The 21,421-nt window shown below is 37.2% G+C and overlaps 1 protein-coding gene and 1 non-coding gene across 3 annotated transcripts; both read left to right on the top strand.

Moving 5' to 3' along the window:
- The first annotated feature begins 5,496 nt into the window (after positions 1 to 5,496).
- LOC110909016 lies at positions 5,497 to 12,250 on the top strand. 2 transcript variants are annotated; one of them, XM_022154020.2, is made up of 8 exons: positions 5,497 to 5,822; positions 7,555 to 9,159; positions 9,240 to 9,398; positions 9,484 to 9,535; positions 9,635 to 9,783; positions 9,907 to 9,993; positions 10,438 to 10,566; positions 11,937 to 12,250. In XM_022154020.2, the coding sequence occupies exons 1-8, from the start codon at positions 5,760 to 5,762 to the stop codon at positions 12,009 to 12,011; spliced, it is 2,319 nt and encodes a 772-aa protein (XP_022009712.1). In that variant the 5' UTR covers positions 5,497 to 5,759; the 3' UTR covers positions 12,012 to 12,250. The 2 variants fall into 2 exon arrangements, 1 of the variants encoding a protein (XP_022009712.1); XR_004878362.1 differs by having other exon boundaries at positions 5,518 to 5,822; positions 9,907 to 10,024; positions 11,937 to 12,232.
- A 609-nt stretch (positions 12,251 to 12,859) lies between these two features.
- On the top strand, positions 12,860 to 12,930 carry TRNAG-GCC. Its single transcript has one exon. It is a non-coding gene; the product is annotated as a tRNA-Gly (tRNA).
- Positions 12,931 to 21,421: the final 8,491 nt, after the last annotated feature.

Genomic DNA, 21,421 nt, shown 5'->3' with positions numbered 1-21,421 from the left:
GCAACATGTCAGATGGCCGATCGAGCGTGGCCCCATCCATGTGTGGGCAATGAAATCTTCCATTCATGCGTTTAGGATTTTGTAATTTTGAGGTAGCGTCGCCATGTCAGGTTATATACGGACCATTATATAGATATTTATATATATAGTCGAGTGGACCAAGGGCGTGCGATGAGATGCCAAGCGCGTTTGAACAAGTAAAAGTGTGTCGCGCTACTAAATAAAGCAATAAAATAGGATTGTACCTAGAATTGCGTTCCGAAATATGTAGCTTCACATAATGAATTCTGGCTTAGGTCTATCCTTACCAAAGTTGTACCTTGGTTTGACAAGAAGTTGTCCAACCGAAATCACGTTATTGAAGAAGGGTTATCAGGTATCTGAATCGAATGTCCGAACCAGGATCTTTGGCTTTGGTGACTACGTTCTGTAGGCTTGTAGTGTTACATCGTTCCCGTCCCTTATTTTAATGTTGCTAGATAATGTTAGCAGGAGAGTCATGTGCTCGATGTGTCATGTTGGAGACGACGAGAACATTATCAGGAAGACTATCTAGCTTGAGGATGTTAGTGACCGAACATATTTCCCATCACGCAATTGCGTGGAATGTTTTCTTAAATTTTTATAAGTGATCCTCGGTGTCGCGCTATGGCGTGTGAGTCACTTGCCCAAAATGATTAAGTGTTTTATGCGTCTCAGCGTGAATGAAAATTTGTTAGAGTTATCATATACTTTTCCACCCGCGCATTGGCGTTTAGAATACTCGTTTGAGTGACCAATATAGGGCCTATCAGCATGGACAATATATATCCGAATAAGTGTTTTTCCTGTCGCATAGCGTGTGGAATACTTAGTCGAATTTATTAAATATGTTAGTTTTGCTTTGCCGTGCATTTGTTTCAACCACAAAATAGTGTATGGTGTACCAAACGTTGTAGTTGTAGATCAAGTGATATGGGGAGTACACATATTCTATCAGCACAGTTCATAGTCAGCAGAAAATGTGATGGTGGCCCAATAGGATGTGGAGTACCTAACACGTTGCCAATAAATATGTGGTGCACGACCAACTACTAATGTGTCGCATTAGCGAATGATAAGATGGTGCGTAGTTGTATAGAGAGCCAAACCGTGTATAAAGTGTACATTTGTCTTCAAATAATTCCATCATTTATGTGACACCATGTTAGTCCTCCGGTTCATTGCAAAATTTATGCCCTTCAACTGGGATATGCCATGTTAGGACTGAATCATCCGATTCTGATGACCACGTCCAGTAATGGTAGTCCATGAGGTCAAGACTGATTGCTCATAGGTCATCTGAGGAGCATGCCATATAACAAGGCCATGTTTAAAAGTAGTGCAGCAACGGTTGTACGATCTCGGGCTATAAAGCCTCGGCACATGTAACATGTGTTGTAGTATAAAGAGGAAAGTATTGAACCATTATAAGTGACTTGGTTCCGTTAAAAGCTTTAGTAACATGAATTAAAGCAACACGCCGGTGTATGTAAGACATATGCGGGTGGATGAGTGGCGACGTAGGCGCTACAGCGGTGGCGTGACTGAATGCGCCACAACTCCATTTATAATAATAGGCAAGAAGGTTTGAAGATATATCTTTCTGTATGAAAGCTGAGGATTTCCAACAGGTACTTTCGTGTTTTGTTGTATAGTAAAATAAATTTATAAGCGCGACTAAAGGCGTGACTTAGGATGGTGCTCACCGGAGATGGCGCAAGCAAGGAAAACATCCGCCAGAGACGGTGAGAGTGAACGAAAAAATCCGCCAAGATGGTGGGTAGAATGAAAGCTCCCGCCCGAGGCGTAGGTGGACAAAAACTTTTGCCAAGGTGGCACAGGGAACCGAGAGTATCCGTCGGAGGTGGCGGAATGGATAAAGTGTTTGCTGAGGGCAACGTGGTAGACCGAAGCATCCGCCATAGGTGGCGGAATGATTGAGTAATCGGTTGGAAATGCCGCGGGTAGATAAAATCGTCCGTTGGAGACGTTCCGGGGCGAGCAAAGGCTTCCGCCTGTGGTGACGGGTTGAATAAAAGCTTCCGTCGGTATTGGCGGGCTGAATAAGAGCTTCCGTTGGTAGTGGTGCGTGCAAGAACAACCACACAACCAAACCGGTAACGAGGTGTCATATAGTAGGGCGTTCGAGTTTTAACCAATGCTTGAGTGGGGATCACAACAATACTATATTATGCTTGAGATAACCGTTTTTGATGTAGTCAGGTCACAGCAATACTATATTATGCTTGCTCCCAAGGTTCAAGGAAGCCAAATATATTAGAAGTATTGCACAGACAACATAACTAGATCAAACTTTTATTTGAAAGCCATATAACAAAGGATTTACGTAACTGAGCCTTTCAAAAACAGTTGAAATGCTATTTATATATCCATGAATTAACTATACATGTTACAAAATGTATGGATGTTGATAGGCTTAGCTTCTAGTGCTGCTATTATTGTAGCCGCTAGATCGGTCGAAGGCTTCCGACTGAGAAAGAGTGTCGAATTAAGTAAGAGTGACAAAGAAAACCCGTCCACCGTGGTCACCGAAATAAAACAAAGAGTACATCCGTCGGGGCCATATGCTCTAGGTGGAGGTTTATATTACTCAGTGAAATTGTACCGACGTGTAATGATTATCGACAAAACTATGAATAAAAAGTTTGAACAACATGATGGACTCCATGCCTTTTCAAAGTATATGTGTCGATAAAAGTTAAAAGACTTATCCGGTCTGAGTTGAAACTAGGCGATCAAAATCCTCTCCGGTGAAGACGTCAAGCCCATTTATAACTTCTGCGCGAGTGCTGGTGGCCTGTGTGCTAGTGGGCGAACACACATGGCGTAAAGGGTCAGTGATGCAAACTAGGTGGCGTGAGGGCCGGTGATGCAAACTAGGTGGCGTGAGGGCCCGAACACCGGTAGCGCGTAAAGAGGCGATATGACGACAATCACCGATTATCAAGAAGGGTGCTACCTGGCAACGAGATGGCGCGGCATGGCGGTCATCTAACAAACATCTCATGTGTGTAGGCGATCATTATTGAACGTCGGTGGAATGAACAACGCCGCGCGGATGCCTGCGACGTGAACTAGTTTGCGCCCATGAGGGCAGATTTCATGACGGTGGTCTGCCATAGATGGCGGAACGGTGTGGTAGTCCGCCGGAGATAGGTTGTGGGCGGATGTGATTGTAACCCGCCGAACTTGTAGCGGGATATGATGGTAATCTGCTAGAAATGGGCGGAATGACTTTATCTGTTGCCAGAGGTGTCATGACCAAGATAACCATCAACCTAAGATGGTGTGACCAAAATATTGTCAGCCAGGGACGGCACGACAAAGAAGGTTGCCCGCCAGAGATGTCGGAAAGAAAGGTCATGCTCAGGGGACTTGTTTTAGTACGTGACTGAACAAATCCGGCAAACACGGAAGTATAATGCGGGCTCTCTGTTCGAATCAGATGCTAATGTTTGAACACATTATGGCTGTACATATGGTGTTTTGTGCTTTAACATGTGTACAAAACCTTTTCAAGTGAACAAAGAAATCATTATACCCCACCTATACTTTTTCTCTTGCGTTAATTCCTGGTACAAAATTTTGTGCCCCAAAGTTTATAACTGACTTTTACTTTTTGTCACAAAATTAGTGTTTCAAAGGACGGATCGTATGTACATACGAATATATTTGAAAATCTTAAGCATGGCAATTGTTTAGTATAGATTCAACAGATCTATAATTAATCACACTTTTGGAGGATCTGACGTATCTACCATCGATCATCCATGGTTGCATGGTTTCAAGGTATTTCAATGAAAGAAAAAAGCATACCAGATCAAGCTTTGAGAGAGTACAAAACTGATCATTGTCGATCCCACGAGTCGCGTGTGGATCCTAAAAAACACAAATACAGTATGTAGATTGAAGCAAAGAAACGAGATGCAATTGTTACCGGTCCCACGGATGGCGCCAATGAAGAAGCATGGACCTGAGCGGGTCGGTACTTCTACGGTGATGAATGGCTACACCTCGTCTTTTCCACTTCATCCTAGACCTGTAAGCAAGAAAAGAGAAACGTGGGCAATGTAGAGACGACCGGTAGAGGAAGAATCCCCTATTTCCAGCTACAAAAGTGTTGCCCTATATCTCATGCCTTAATGAGGAGATGGAGACCTCCTTATATAGGAGATATGGGAAAACCCTAACCTTAATGGGCCAGGCCCAGTTAAGGGTTGTCTCTATGAGCCCACAGCCTAGTGTAGTATAAACTACAATGCGTTAGGCTTCGCGGGTTAGTACACAATAATAATAATAATAATATATATAATTAATATAAAAGTGATAAATAGTAGAAAAGTCCGACCGTTCGGGTCGGGTCTAGTACCATACCTCGTCATCAGCCAAACTGTTTTGGATGTGAATATCATGATTAAAAAGAACATAGTGGTCTAACTATTAATTAATAATCTTTATAAATACATAGCTAGAAGAGTGAAATGCCAAAATGGTCTTTGAATTTAAGTTATTTTTGTCATTTCAGTCTAAAAATAAAACCTTTTGTATCTGCGTTCTTGAGGTTTCATTTTTGTTGTCATTTTCATCTAATTGGCAATCTGGGTTAGAATTTTATGTTAACTTCTCTTATTTTCGTCGTTTTCCGCATTTAAATGAAGGGTACAATCGTCATTTTATTTCATAATATCATCGTCGTCGTCGTCGTCCTCATCATCATCATACTTAGTAAATCCCATCAATAACAAAGCAAACGTAGGGTTTGAGGAGTGTAAGATGTAGACAGCCTTACCTCTACCCCGTAGAAATAGAGAGTCTGCTTCCAATGAGACCCCCGACTCGATAGTAGTTTTGCATCAAGCCTTGGACATAAGGCACATAACACGCAGCAATCGGGACAAAGACCGATTAGTGCATGTACCCTTTTGTCTTTCAGCTATCAACGCCACCACATGACGCATGATTAATTGTTCTCAGCTTTTAACGTTATTATCACGAACTTAGTAAAATAATGTTAAAATTAGTGCACTTTCACTTTTGCCCCGATGGCCCACACATATATACATTATATGCGCATACCGCAAGCGGGACGTAATTAAATGAGAAAACGACAAAAAAGGAGAAGTTAATAGAAAATTATAACCCTATTTGCCAATTAGATGAAAATGGCAACAAAAATGAAATCTCAGGGACCCATATATTTTTTTTTTATTTTTTTTTATTTTTGAACTTAAGTGACAAAAATTACCTAAACCTAGGGACCATTTTTGCATTTTAGTATAACTTATTTAAAAGAACATGGTTTAGATCTGAATATTGATGTTTGGTTTTGTAACTCAACTAGATAATATTTCCTTTCAGGCTTTCATTGGATTTTTCTATTTGTTAGCAAGTACAATTCAATAAAAAAAATTCTTACAAAAATAGGACAAAATCCCAAAACATTAATACATATATTTAAAAACTAAAAAGTGAAAACCACCTTCTTCTCTCTCTGTAAAAACAACACTCGGTACTTTTGTTCGTCACTGACGTTACCCGCGTCATGACGAGCTTCCACACGATTTTCTCACTTTTCTCTCACTCGATGCTGCTTTTCTGAGCTTCACCTTCAAATTTCTCTTCAATTACATCATAATTTCAAAAGAATTCCACATCTGTAGCTCCTCGAAACAGAATTTAGGGTTTTTTTTTTCATTTCAGTGGAGAAGATCACAGCAATGGCTACTGTTTCTTCTCCATGGATTCCTGAGGATGACTTACTGCTCAAGAATTCGATTGAGGTTTGGATACATGAATTGAATCCTTTCAATTGTTGTTGTTAATGTTATTGTAGATTTTTAGGTCACTTTTGTTGGATTTGATGATAGGATAATAGGATTTTATAATTTAAGGAGTTTTAATTTTTGTTAATTGTCAGTGGAAATCATTTGGTGACACAATTTAGTTATTTCTGGCCCTAAAATGTGCATACACACATGTATCATGTTCATATCAGTGTGTAATTTGACATAGTTTTATTTTGATGTATTGATATTCAAAATTACTCTTATTTGGTTCTTACAGTTTGTGTACTAAGGGGACTAGGGGTGGTTCACTAGTGATAGAATTTATCACTCACAAGCACCAATCAAGTTTCGCCATGTCATTGACCATTTTTTCATCACTCACAACCATTTTTAGTGGGGGTGGTCATCACTCACCACCACACCCAACAATTTCCCCCCAACCAACAAATACCCTCACAAAAATAAACCATAACGCGTTGAATACATCACGAAAATGATTAACGCGTGGAAGATTAACGCGTTGAAGTGGTAGCGGCGGTGGGCTATAACGCGTCAAAGTTTGTTCCGTGATAATATCACGGGAGTGCCCCGGGTCACCTAATGGTCCTAATAGGTGTATAATGTATATACATATGTATTATGTTTATCAGAAGTAGATGCATCATTATCGGTGGACATAACTTGCTTAGAACATTTTTGTTTCAGTTTACGAATATTTGGAGTGATTCAGATTGTGTGCACAATACTAGGTTACTGGCCCCTTGGTTGTAAAATGTGTGCCATGCATATGGCGCTGCGCCCGTTGCACTGATGACTGATGAGAGCTCATCGCCAAAGCTGTTGCGTTGCGTTTCCGTGATGTGGGGATATTGCGGCGATTTCACATAATGTGCTATGATGTGCACGGCATGTTCTGTTCTGGTTTTTTTGGGGAGGTTTTGAAATGGGCCGGGTTGATTTTGGACCATTAGAGAAGGAAGTTGTAACCGATATGTATAAATATCTTAGTATGCTTAATTTGAACCAAAAAGTACAATTCTTTATCTTCTTATCACATGAGTTTTTTTTAGTTCAAGTGTTTTTTATAAGTTATGTATAATAAATGTTTAGTATTTTTTTGATAAAGAACGCATCGCATACGTGATGCGCTCCGCATTAGATTTTTGGACCTAACGCATCGGAGCGCATCACACAATTTAAAACCAAGACCGGCTCTAATATATGCATTATGTGTGTATTATGTTTATGATAGATAGATGCTTTCGTTTCATTTTTTGTCTAGTTATTTGACCATGAAATTGAAACATCTTCATATATCACAATAGAAGAATGAGAAAAGACCTAGCTTTAGGACGAATGCAATGTTCATGAAAGTATGTTTGTCATCATATTGTAATTTAACTCGGTTAGAATTTTGATCATCTCTAGCATGTTTTAATGTATTGGTGATGAATCAACGGGAGTCACATGTGGTAGTAGTGTGATAGAGATTCGAAATATAAATTGATCCTTTCTTTTATAATATGCGCTGAAACCTTGAGTGGTGACATAATAGGATCTTCAGAATTTAGGTCTACGAAGTTTGAAAGTCTAACTTACTATACTCTTCGTTAAGACAAATGCTAGTTGGTCTTTGGTGGTTATGTCATAATACGGATGAAACAATATTCAAGATTATCCTGTATGAAATTTGATTGTTAATTTTATTTATTTTTTTCTCTTACAGGCTGGAGCATCTCTCGAAGCACTTGCTAAAGGGGCAGTAAACTTTTCACACAGATATACGCTTCGTGAAATTCGAGATCGGTGGTATTCTCTTCTTTACGATCCTGATGTTTCCACTCAAGCTTCTGCCCGCATGGCAGAACTTGAATTATCCGGTTCTAATCCAACATCAAAATTTAGATTAGACAGTTTAAAAGGAAGTGAAAAAGTCCACGATAAAAGAAAAACCGGAAGCATCCGCCGGCATTATCACGCCATGCGTAAAAGACTAAAAAATGAACTTTTTAGCTCTCAAAATCTCGGGTTTTTTGAAGAACGCAATCATCATAACTACAACCACCAAGGGCACAAATTTCAAGATACAACTCATGGTGGTGATGCCATGCTGGATGATTGTCTTGCAAATAATTTAGGGTTTGAGGAAAAAGATTTCGAGATCTTGCGCCGGGCGTTTCCGGAATCGTTAACAAGCATTTCTACTACCGCTACTACTACTACCGCTATTGTTGAAAATCCAGCTGATGCCTTTCATAAATCAGTTCAAACTGATTTTATAAATGGTTCTATAAACGTTCCCACTTCACGAAATGAATTGATGGTAAAAAGTGCCACCTGTATTGATGAGTCGGGTCCGTCGGGTCCATCTGAAACTCTTCCCAACGAAAAACAAACGAAAAATGATAAATCGGTATTTGGCGGGAAACAATATTTTAACTCCCCTATTTCAGACGGCAGTGCTTCGTTTCACACAATGGGTGGATTTTCATCCCCTTCAACTAGACAGCCGATTTGGAAAACAATGGAAGATATTTCCGCACCTGATATGCCAGTTGACGATAACAATGCAGAAAGTCATCAGGTTACGAAAGAAACATCAGGGTGTGATGGGCCCCACCAAGTTTCCCTTTTGGGAGACAGCGAGTTAATCGGTTCTATTGGCGTTCAGGAGGGTGAATATACTGATTTACCGGAATCTCTTCTCAACTTCTCGAACGAGGATGATATTCTTTTCATGGATGTTGATGCAAAAGATACAGTAGATGAAGATGTACAAGAAGTTGATTTACCCGATGCTGCCACATCATCAGTTGCAAGTCCTAACGTAGAAATTCCCGGTAATCAATGTCCGGAAGATTTAAAAGATTCCGCATTTCAGAATAATCAGCATGATGTTTGTCATCAGGAGCTTACGGAAGGGCAAATTATCTGCACATTAAACAGAGAAGATCCGGATATACCATGCAACGATGATATATTCTTACTGATTCACCCGTCTACTCAGTTTGCTCCTTCGGTTGGACTGCAGATTGCGACGGATTCTATAGGTCCGTTATCCTCGTCATCACATGAGAAAGACGGTGAACAGGGGCCGATTACAGTAAGAAAAGGGAAAGATCCCGCACCAAGTTTCTCACGGTCACTTACAGGTGGACCAACTGCATTACCTGCTTTCAAACGTGAGTCTCCTGATGGCGAATACGTGGGCCCGCTTCCCGGAAAGCCTAACAACCTTAGAATTCCTAGTCAAACTAGGTCCGTGCATACACCTCTAGTGATTGGTGGGAATGGAATACTGGAGGAAAATGCTAGTAAAGTTGAACCTCAGGTAATATTACCTTGTAACAAATCTGAAATTATGTGATATCATCTCAATCTTAACTGAGTTTTTTTTTTAATTGTACACAGGATTTAGGTAGCCCAGCAATGTACAACGAGATGCCATTACCGTTAGAAGCTGGTACTATCAAAATGATTGATCCAGAATCAATGGGTGATTCTTTTATTAACGATAACAACTCTGATAGTGATGGTGACATACCTTACTTTTCTGATGTTGAGGCTATGGTAAAATTTCGTGACCCTGTTGTTCGTATTTTCGTTTGCCTTTTTGGAGTTTTCACCTTTTAATAGCGTTGATGTATTGTTACAGATACTCGAAATGGACTTGGCCCATGGTCCGGAATCATCCTTCACAAGTGAAGGTAACTCTTTTAGTATCAGCTTCTTATTATCAATCTTGCCGATATAACTCCAGGTATACTGTATACATTTTATGTATTTTGTTTTGTCTTAATCTGCAGTTGCAAGGTATCAGTTTGAGGACGCTAAAAAGATGATCATGAGGCTCGAACAGGCGGCTCGTTCTTCTTTCCAAAGAGCCATGTCATCTCAAGGAGCCCTTGCCATCTTTTACGGCCGCCGCTTGAAGCAATATATCAAGAAATCTGAGGTATGCAGATTAGTTTCTTTTAGTTTAGTTATTAAAATTGTTAATGCTTTTGTTAGATTGAAGCCCAGATCCTGAATCATTGTATATGGTATGATACAACAGAAGAATTTTATTGATTTGCAGGTCACAATTGGCAGATCGACAGACGACACCGAGGTTGATATTGATCTAAGAAAAGAAGGTCGTGCCAACAAGATATCCAGGCGGCAGGTCATAATCATTAAAAGACCATTTTAACCCTGTATAATGCTGATACCTTGATCAATAAAATCCATGCTGTTTAACAAATACAGGACTGTACTTAAATATGCTAAATTGATACGATTGAACAAAAATAACAGAGAGGAATATTCGATCAAACCAAGCGTAACCATCTCATTCAACTAATCTCCTTAAGTACACAATCAACTACCGTTAACTAACAACCCTAACAACCAACTAATCCTAACCAACCATTTACAATATAACCCCCTACTATCACAACATTACAATTAAACCCCCCAGACCTTATTACAACTTCTTATTATTACAAAATGGTCCCTATAATATTCTGATAGTAACATAAATACATACAACTATATGACTGTTATGCCTATATAGTCTTGCTACTGTATGTTCTTTATAGTATAGATCACACCTTGTTTATGCTCTCAGGCTATCATAAAGATGGATACAGATGGATCATTCAGTCTCAAAAATCTTGGGGCGAGTTCGATCTCGATTAATGGCAAAACAGTTGCTCATGGACAGCTGGTTGCACTTGCTTCAAGTTGTTTAATTGAGGTAATCATGCCTTCCTATTTTTAGTTTTAGTTAATATTCTTCATAAATTTAACTATATGTCATTTTAGGGTCGGTAACTTTTTACTGCTTGTAATCTTTTTACCCCTTAGAGCATACACAATGAAAACCTTAAAAATATGTGAGGGAGTTTAGTTATATGATAAAGAATAGTTGTTAGTGTTTTTGAGTGGTTGTGAGTGGAGGAGAGAGAAAATATATGGGGAAATTACTGTTCATCTGTAAATATATGAGGAAAAAAATCTGGAGAGAGAAAACCTTATGAATTTTTTAATATTTTTAGAAATGGTTGTGAGTGGAGGAGAGGGAAAAAATAATGATAAAAGGTATAAAAAATATTATTTAATTGAAAAGGAAGAGAAAAAGTAGTTGTTTTTAGTGTAAATATATGGATATGGATAAGGAATTAATTGCGAATGCTCTTAACCTGTACTCTTAGTTACAGTTTGGCTAATCGCCTACTCCCAGGTAGTTGATAATGAACAAAAGCGTGTATGGTCAACCTGACCCGTAATAAAAAAAGTCATATGCTATTATGCTTTGACCCGTTACTAGAGGTGCACAAAAAAACCGTACCCGGAACCGGATCCTAGAAAAAAACTCGGAACCAGTTATTTTTGTACTCGAGTATTTTATACCCGTAACTGAACTCGACCCTACCCGTAGGGTCTGGACATGGTATACATTTCAAGCTCAATACCCGTACCCGAAACCATACCCGATTTATACCTGAAAATACCCGGAACTGGTTATACCCTATACCCGATAGCGTTTTTTTAATACCCGATAGAATACCCGAATTTTTTAAAGTATATTTTTATATTTATACCTGAAAATACCCGGAACCGGTTATACCCTATACCCGATACCGTTTTTTTAATACTCGATAGAATACCCAAATTTTTAAAGTATATTTTTATGTTTACAACTTTTATATTTAAGTTTTTTAAAAATGCATATTATAAAGAAAATAATTTGTACTTAAGTGAAGTTATTAACAAATTACAAACCAAATTTAATTTTTAAACTAATTTACTTTTGTGTAAATTAATTAAAAAAAAACTCAATTTTTAAAAAAACGGGTATTAATTAATAACCATACCTGGTTATACCCGAACCCGACCATACCCTACATAGGGTGTGGATTTTCTTCTCCATATCCGTACCCGAACCCTGCCCGTTTCTTTCAATACCCGATCATACCCGGAAACGGGTATTAAAAAAACCCGATCTGTGCACCTCTACCCGTTACCCAACACCCGTCCATTTTGCATCACATTATTGCATTCATTCTTTTAACTTTAGAAGTACGACTGGCGTATTATTTTTAATTTTTATTTTCGAAATGGTAGATACGGGGGATGAGTTTTGTGTTTGAGATCAATGACAAGTATGTGAGGCGGTTGTTGGATAACCAGACAAACTAAAGTGTAGCCGAGTGGATGACTTCACCAGTATGAGAGGAAGAACATCCATTTTAAATATGTCCTTTCCCTGACCCTATAATTATGTACTCATGTCAATCCTTGTAATGTTCCTTAGTATATTTATACCATATGCTCCCCCATAAATATGCAATTGTGTAGATATGTAATATATATCATAATCTGTAAACATGGTTGCTGCAATTCATTTAGTCTTGGGGACATATTGACTTTCTTCTTCACTGACTTTGATTTATCTTTTTGTAACACCTCAGAAAATGAGAGTTTGAATTTTTTTTTTTTTTTTGGATATAATTCATTTAATAATTACTACAGTTTGCCAAAAAACCTCACATGGTTAATACATAATATCTTACTGAATTGAAATTCCCAACCTATTTTATACAAGTTTTACAAATAGATGGGTGTTAATGCATTTTGGGTGAACCTATGCTTTAGCAATAATATGAACAATATAAGATATGTTCAAAAATTAAACATGTTAAGCTTGACATAATGATTGATTATTAACTTAAATACTAAATATACTCGATCAGTATTATCTTTGTTAAACGGAGTGTTTATCATATTTATAATATGAGGTAAATCGCTAAACTTTTCATGTCGATGTTGTTTTCAACATTGTGAGATTCCTTGTCATGTTGGATTCTATCTCATAATTTAAATCCATACATCTCCTTTCAAGCTAAGATTACTCTTACCACCTAATGACCACGATTAACACTCTGGTTCCAAGACAGCTAATCATCCGTTAATCCTACCGTGGTCAATAACCTGCTTTAAAAACCGTGTTGTTTTAAATAAATTATTTATAAACGGTTCATCAAATAGCACCAGTGGTCTAGTGGTAGAATAGTACCCTGCCACGGTACAGACCCGGGTTCGATTCCCGGCTGGTGCATTACTTTTTTTATGCATGCAACTGTTTGCTAATTAAGAATTCTAAGATCTGCTAAAAAAACCAAGTTCCACTTCAGTTGTATTCCAATGAAGATCATTGCTCATTTGTTTGTACTTGGTGTTTGTTTCGTTACAAATTTACAATAGGGTGGATGTGGAATATGAGTTAAAGACGCAAAGGGTGTAAATGAAATGTGTAACCTCATAGAAGTAGATGTGGGGAAGGAACCCAAAGAGATCACAAAAGAAAATACAAATTACAATAGATAAAATATTAATTCAAGTTTTGTCCAAACCTATAAAAATATACAAAATTTAAAACCATACATTCAAAATCCATAGTATTTGACTTTGTCCAAATATCAAACATCCCTAGTGAACGGTTATACGTTGTGTTTGGCAAATTTGATTTCATAAAAATACTAAACATCCAACGGTTGACTAGTGATGTTTTTTTTTTTAACAGCTAATTTCATTAACAACCAACACCAAAGTTTACAGTGCAATACATCACATCAGGCTAGTGGGTTACTAGACCAAACTCCAAATATGATCACCACATAAACAATACCATTTGAATAAACTTAAAAACACAAAATCTTTTCGGTATTGGTGTCAACCGGTACTGGTATCAAAAATACCAGTACGCTCATTTTCGGTATCAGTACATGAAGGTAAAAACCGGCACCAGCCTGGTACAAAAAACGCCAAAAGTCAGTACCAAATTGATATTGAAAATCTTTTAGTTTGGGAAATTCAGTACGTACTGCTACCCGGTACCATTTGCTCATCCCTGATAACGGGTACCGTAAGAACAACAACGGCATCGTACAACTTTTTTTTGTTGATTTTTTTCAACTTTTAATGATTTCTTTTTTTTAGTTTCAGGGGTAGGGATGAGCTCAATACCAACCGATACCGAATCGGTACTGGTACCGAAAATACGGTTACGGTACCGGCATATGAGGGTAAAAATCAGTAGCAAACCGGCACCAGGAACGCAAAAAGTCGGTACCGAATTGGTACTTAAGATCTTTCTGTTCGATAAAATTCGGTACCGGTACCCAGTACTATTTACTCATCTCTGGCCACGGGTTTCATACGAACAATATCATTATCATACAACTTTTTTGGTTGCTTTTCTTTCGGTTATCTTTTACTGTTTTTTCTACATTTTCTTTTTATTCTTGTCAACAGTTCCGTACGCAACGCGTTTATAGTTATTTCAAAACACATATAAACACGGAGTAAATACAAAAGAAATTCGTCGCAACACCGTGACGGTGATAAACCTAGTTACCCTTAGAATTATGTTGGTGTAGAATCAAAGAAGATAGAGGATTTAGATGGGGACAGAGGTAATTTGATTGTTATACTTATGTACTCTTTGCTTCCAAGACATGCCTTTGCTTTGTTTGTTTCCCATTGGCCTTTTGCTTCTACAATCATGAATTCTTCCACTACTTCTCCTTTATATCTATCTAAATGCTTCAAATATTCACAGACACATATTTCCTCACCCAAAAATGTCAAAATAAGCACACACATGATTCATAGGTTATTAATTATGAAGCTGTGAATTTTTTTAGATTAGCACATAACTCTTTCATTTGGGAAAATTAATCTTCCAAAAATAGTTAAATAGATAAATTAGTTACACTATAACGGACGTATCCTCTTTCAAACATTTACAAACGCGTCATATCAGCTGACATATTTAGATTCTTACATATTTTTCAAACATGTCTATTTTCTTTCCAATGTTATGTGCACTTTCATACACTATTTTTTATAAAAGAGAATTAACATCATATATATGGTGAAAGTGTATTGTACAATTTTGCTTAACGTACGTTGTGAAAATATAACACACGTGATTAGTTTTATAACATGCGTGATTAGGTTTTTTACCCCATGCGTGATTTCTGATTTTGTACATGCGTGATTATGGTTTTCAACATGTCAGATTATGGTTTTCAACATGCGTGATTAGGGTTTTTGAATTTTATAACGTACGTAATTTCATCTCGTACACACCGTACATTAAGAAATATTGTACGTTAACCAACCCCCTATATATATATAGGGTAAGGTTCATTTGAGAACCACCCTTATTGCGAGAACCGTGAGAACCAATGTGAACACAAAAAAATACCTAAAAAAAATCAAAAAACACATAATTTTTTTTAATATTTTTCTAATAAAAATCGCTATATTTCTTTACCAAAAAAAAACTTTTTTTTTCCGAGTAACAGTTATGGATGCACATGTGCATATGTATCATTTCTTGGACAAATTCCGTAATATATTACCAGTAGTAGAAAAATGCACTTTCATTTACATTACAATCCACAATACACTAATTTTTACATTACCAATATTAAGAATGCACATGTGCATCATTATGTAGGGTCGGGATTTAGAGAAAACGGTAGAAAGTGTGAGAACGGTGAGAACGCTTAACGATCGTCCGATCAAAACAATCTATGGACTAGATTGGTGCGGTGACGTTTTCGTAAATAACATCATTTTTATTACGTGGACGCGCTTCATTAAGGGTAAAAGGGTCTTTTGACTACTCCACACAAAACGCCAAAAACAAAAATCACAGACCATTCTAAGTAAAACGCTATTAAATATAAAACGCCAAACTTAATTATAGTAAAATCCCGCCTAAAAAAACCGCCAAAAAAATCCTATATATACAACATCTCAGACCTTTAATTAAAAACACACACAAAAACCCAAACGCCATATTTGATATAACCCATTCGCCTTAGAAACGCCAAAAAACCCGAACATCAAATATCTTCTACCCCAAAACGTTTTTTTTTGAAATTCAGTTTGGCTGTCAGTAAGATTTCGCTCAATGAAATAGACAAAATCCTTAAGTGAGGATATTGTCCATTTCATTGAGTAAAATCTTATTGACTTATCCTAAACTTCCATCTAATTTATAACGCCAAAACATACAAAAACATTATTGAGGTTTGTTGTCAATAAAGTTTAGCTGTATGGGGTGGACAACATTGTCAGTTATCTTTCTTAACCGAGGATTAACAATGTTGTCCATCTCATACAGCAAAACATTATTGATTTTAGCATGATCAAAATTTGAGGTTTAAGGTGATCTTATTTTGTGGCGTTCTTTTTATCGGTAAAACGCCAAAAAAGTTAAAAAATCAAACATCGTTGATTGTAAAAATTCAAGATTGTTGGCTGAAGGATCTAAACTCAATAACATTTTGCTGCATGAGATGGACAAATCTTCAAGAAAAAGATGCTGATGTCAGACTGTGTGCTTCCAAACAGCAACACAAAAAACTACTTGAAAAAAAAAACAAAATGAATCATATGAAAGTCGAACCAGCCAGTTAACATGATTCAAAAAAGAAGAAAAAGACTGGTGACAGAGAAGATTTAGAATATCAATTGTTTATGTATTCTTTTTTTATTTTCCTTTTCAGTTAATTGTTATATAATAAAAACGCCAAAACAACCAAAATGCTTGTTTAAACGATATATCATCCAGTTAAACGCCACCAAAATGCTCCCAAACTATAATAAAATTACTTTGGAAAATTATTATAAAAAACCCAAAAATAAAAAATAAAAAGCAAACTTGAAAATGTAACTAGAAACAATAAATTAGGGGTGAGCAAATTAACCACCATAACCGATAACCGAACCAAAACCGACATAACCGAACCACTAATAACCGATAACCAATATAACCAACGGTTATGGTTATGAACTTTGTATAACCGCTCAATCGGTTATGGTTATGGTTATGAAGCTTTGGTTAACCGAATATAACCGAAACCGAACCGAATTTGTGATGTTAACTTTATATAATAGATTTGTGTTTAACCATATAGAGGGTTTTTACTAAGATAAAAGTATGTTAGTAACAAAATGATCTTGATGTAGATGTTATTTATTTTGATAAAGAACTAAGGTGTTATGGCAATAATTGTTTTTATTTGAGAATTACCTTATAAAAAAGAACTCTAAATCGGTAGTTTAACCAAAAAGTTTAGTTTTCGTTATCTTATAAAATAGGCTCAAGCTAAGTTCAAATCGTGCACAACCCTATTTATTTCAAACCTTGCTTGGTTACTTAACCGAAATTAACCAAAACCGAACCATAACCGACTTCATAACCGATTAACCATAACCGAAGTTTGGTTATGGTTATGGTTACCAAAACTCCATAACCGAACTAGTGGTTATGGTTATGGTTAATAGTAAAAACCGACCCATGCACACCCCTACAATAAATACAAAATCAGTAATACTGAAGAATCTAAAACGCCAAACTTGAAAGATGGGACGTGTTACAAACTTCAGAGATAAAGCTTATAAAAAACATTAATTACGAAACAGTAACTGAAAAGACGAATACTTTATTATAATAATGCACCGCCTAATTTAGGCGCCAAAAAGACATCCTATAAAATGATACGTCTTAGCAACTTCCATTTGATCAAACCAAAAAAACAAACGCCAATACTACTAAATATCACCCACTGTAAAACGCCAACAAATAAACTGAATGAATTGTTATCAGAGGGGAGTAACTCATAAAGATTTTGCTGCATGGGATGGACAAAATTTCAAGAAAAAAATATTGATGCCAGTCATATGGCATTTTGTATTTTTTTGTTCTTGAAGAAGGTTTAGATGAGGAGAAGAGATCAATGACACTGAAGAGTGGGTTCACTATAAAGATGAAGATCCAGATAAAGAAAAAGCGAAAAACCCACTCACACGCCATAGATCTATGTCCCCAAACATCCACAAAAAAAAAAAAAAACTAGTTCAACAGACGAGCAGGCAAAAAAAATCAAACCGATGAGTTTGTTAAGTTTTACATAAAACGTCATATATTTGGTGACAGTTCTTGTACTATTAAAGAAGAGAGAGACTGATGACAGTGAAGATTGAGAAAAGAGATCTGATTAGGATTTTTAATTTATTTCCTTCCGTTGTATTTTTTTTTTCCTGCGGTTGAAATATAATTTAACAATAGTAAAATGCCAAGATACCACAAACGCCAAAATGTTTATAAAAAATAATAGAACAATAGGCCATCTTGTTTAAAACCCCTTGGAAAACGTCATTCAAATAGATTTCCTGCCCCCTGGGTTCCAATGGCATACGATGTGAATAAACGCCATAAACGCCATAATATTGATACAATAAAACCATTAAAACGCCATTAATTATTGAATTTGGTTAACGCCAAAAATCTTAAAAACCAAAAATTAAAACAACATTGGGAAAAGCGGAACTGGAAAAGCAGAAGATGAAAGGACAAAAAAGCCCCTCCGCCCTTTTCTAAGCGGCGTGACACATGTTGGGCCAGGAAGCGTTCTTACTGTTCTCACACTTTTGATCGTTTTCTCCCGATCCCATTTCTCATTATGTATAACCATCATATAACGTGTTTTGGTACAAAAAGTTTGTGATTTTAAATGATGAAGTAGGCCCATATGTCAATCCCAACCGATGACGGAAACATCGGGGCGCGACACTGAGCGAATCAGATTGTCCAGGAGAAATCCATAACAACTAAAATTACCGGATATTTATCATTATGTCCCATACCATAATATATCAAATAAAAGCAGTTATTACAAACATTGTTTTCTCAAAGACAGATCAATGTTCCGACAACTCAGATTTCAAATAATAGTAAATTGTCTTTGTTTCTAGACTCTATCCTACTTGATTCCACAAAAGCAGGAAAAACACAGCATCCTAGCAGATAACATCCTAAACACCTGTCACATACGTTAAAATAGAGGTTAATACACATAGTGTAAAGGTGAGCATACAAGTTTGATAATAGCATAATAGAGTTCGAAATAGTTTACGCTTAACCAACATGTACAACGTATAATGTGAAGCATGTAAGTTATCGACAAAGATTCTATCAATACCAATGACTGCGATTTGACTGCGAGTAACGAGTGTGCAACACATGTTCACCACTGCGAACACGTGAAGTAATATCCTTAACAACCCCTGTCCACGACAAGTGCTGAGTCCAAATTATAGTACTATCGTTGCTAAGGCAGGTAGACAGCAATCAATGTGTAAACATAACAAACAGGCATTCATCGAGTCACGTATAACATGCAATAGCGGTTAGCGTATAAATAGTGTTTGCGTTGTGTGGCGATTGTGATTTGAATATAGATAACGTATGTAACACCCAAAAGTGCATAAAGCAAAAAGGGATCGAGTATACTCATAGATTGTGTTTATCAAGTAAACGCTCTCTTGGATTGAAGGGAGCGCTGAGAGAGATTAGCCTGAACAGTTAACGATAGCATAAACGATAAGCGGCGCGTAAAACGGTGCAAAGTGATAAGTGTCGGGTGGTAATCCGATCGGATGGCAATCCGATCGGATGGCCAGTCGATCGGATGACAATCCGTTCGGATGGTCATCCGATCGAATGGCCATTCGATTGGATTATCATCTTGTTTGGGTGAGAATGTGTTTGTGTATGATGGTTTGCCTTTTGAAGTTTTCGTTGTAGCATTTTGAAAACAGAGAAGTATCTTTACCTTTTGGGTCGGTCGATCGAACGGCGGCCCGATCAGACGGCGATCCGTTTGGCGGGACATTTCTCAGAGAACAAGTTCACAACAGTTTTGTCACTCGATCGATTAGTCTACCGATCGGGTGGCAATCCGTTAGAACTGATAATGCATTGAACATGTTGAAAATTGTTTAAGTGTTGGAGTTCCAAACATCACATGGTCGGGTGGTCGTTCGATCGGACGGCAATCCGTTCGACGTGCATAACTTGAATAATCAAATAAAAGTTTAAGTGTTAACCCCCACGTGCAACCTGATCGGGTGGCTGTCCGATCGGACGACAATCCAATCGGACGACAATCCGTCCCGTGACTGATCGTTTTGCTACTTGGAGATTTGTTAAGTTTTGCGGTTTTCTCGAGACGGTCTGACCACGTGCTAAACAACAGAACTTTATCAATACTCAGGTGATACGATCGGACAGGAACCACCCTATTCCGGTCGGTCAGCTGTTCAAGACGGTGGTTCGTGTTTAACCCGAGGTCGGTTGTCTCTTTGATAGAACACAGATCTGGAACCAACACATCACTAAGAAGGAGTAGAAGATCAGAACCAGCTCTGATTCCATCGGTTTTGAGTGCATTGAGTGTAAAGGAGTTGAAAGAAAGTTAGAAACTATCTTTCAATCCTTCTCATCTTGAATATGTTCAGATCTATGCAAGATCTTTGTTTATTTATGTGGAAATTGATGTGTGCTAAACAGACTATAAAAATTAACTAAATTAGACTCTCTAAGCTAGACACTAAAAAGCTTTAATTCTAGACTCGACCTAAAACCACACAGTCGGCAAGTGTACAGATCAATGTAGTATAACCTAGGAAGTCCGGATATCGAACCACAGGACTCTATGTATCACATAAATTAGACTCTAATCGACACTGACAGACACGACTTAACTTGTTTTAATTGTTTGGGGGGGAGTTACGGAAAATCTAGAAAATCTATATTAAACTACTAAATTAAACTAGAACTAGACTAAAGACGAATAAAGACTGAGGACCTTTCTTATATGAGAACGAGACCACCTAGACAAGAATCCTGGATTGTTTTTAAGAGATTACCGATTAAGTTAAATGCACGAGTTATGGAACCGGGATCTTAAAGTACTAAACCTATTAAGAACCAACGAGGCCCCTTGACCCTTCTCAAGGAGAAACCTGTGGAACTACCTAGGCCGTTAATCCTACCGGTTATTAGACGCCTTTCCAGTTGTCTAATTATTGTGTAAGTACCCTAATGTTGACCTATTCTTTTCCAATCCTAGGTCTAAGGTAGTTTGAAGTAATTAATTTGACTTGATAGACTAATAAGACCGACAGGTAAACCAAGACATGACCTTTTCTAAGGATTATCTAAAGCAATTCGCCGGGTAAGACCTACCAATAGCCCTTCACTTTCCAGGTATTAGGACTAGCAGAACACTAAGACTTAGCAAATTATTACTAATTACTTCTAGGGGTTATTGGCCAATTCTCCCTAAAGAGTTAAGGTTTTCTTATGTGATATAGACACTCACCGAAATCCTAAACCCTAATATGACTCTATGTTGTGATATAGACCGTCACTAAGAATCATACGAAGCAAATAATAACAATAAACCAACTCAAAGCATGCATACACATAAAATCATTAAATCAAACTTTTTACAAAACACAATTAATCCATAACAATCGTGCAAATAACATAAACGGTAAAAACTCTAAATTAATCCATTCATCAAGTCTAGGCGGTTTATAAGTTTAGCCAAGCATACTAAAACATGAAAACAATTCAAAGATGTCAAAACATGAATTCATCATAACAAGTTTCGTAGAAAAGTCAAGAATAAAGAACTAGAAAACCCGATTAGATCTTCAAGTCTTCTTCCCCGAACTCGTAC

This window comes from Helianthus annuus, chromosome 14 (assembly GCF_002127325.2).
Source record: "Helianthus annuus cultivar XRQ/B chromosome 14, HanXRQr2.0-SUNRISE, whole genome shotgun sequence".
NCBI classification, from domain to species: domain Eukaryota; kingdom Viridiplantae; phylum Streptophyta; class Magnoliopsida; order Asterales; family Asteraceae; genus Helianthus; species Helianthus annuus.
The sequence above is the reverse complement of the archived record's forward strand: the minus strand, read 5'-3'. Positions and strand labels throughout refer to the sequence as shown.

Bases quoted from the DNA above. Each gene is read 5' to 3' on its own strand.
- LOC110909016 (XM_022154020.2), top strand. From the start codon at position 5,760: ATGGCTACTGTTTCTTCTCCATGGATTCCTGAGGATGACTTACTGCTC. The intron at 9,160-9,239 runs GTAATATTACCT...AATTGTACACAG, and splicing joins CTAGTAAAGTTGAACCTCAG to GATTTAGGTAGCCCAGCAAT. The intron at 9,399-9,483 runs GTAAAATTTCGT...GTATTGTTACAG, and splicing joins TTTCTGATGTTGAGGCTATG to ATACTCGAAATGGACTTGGC.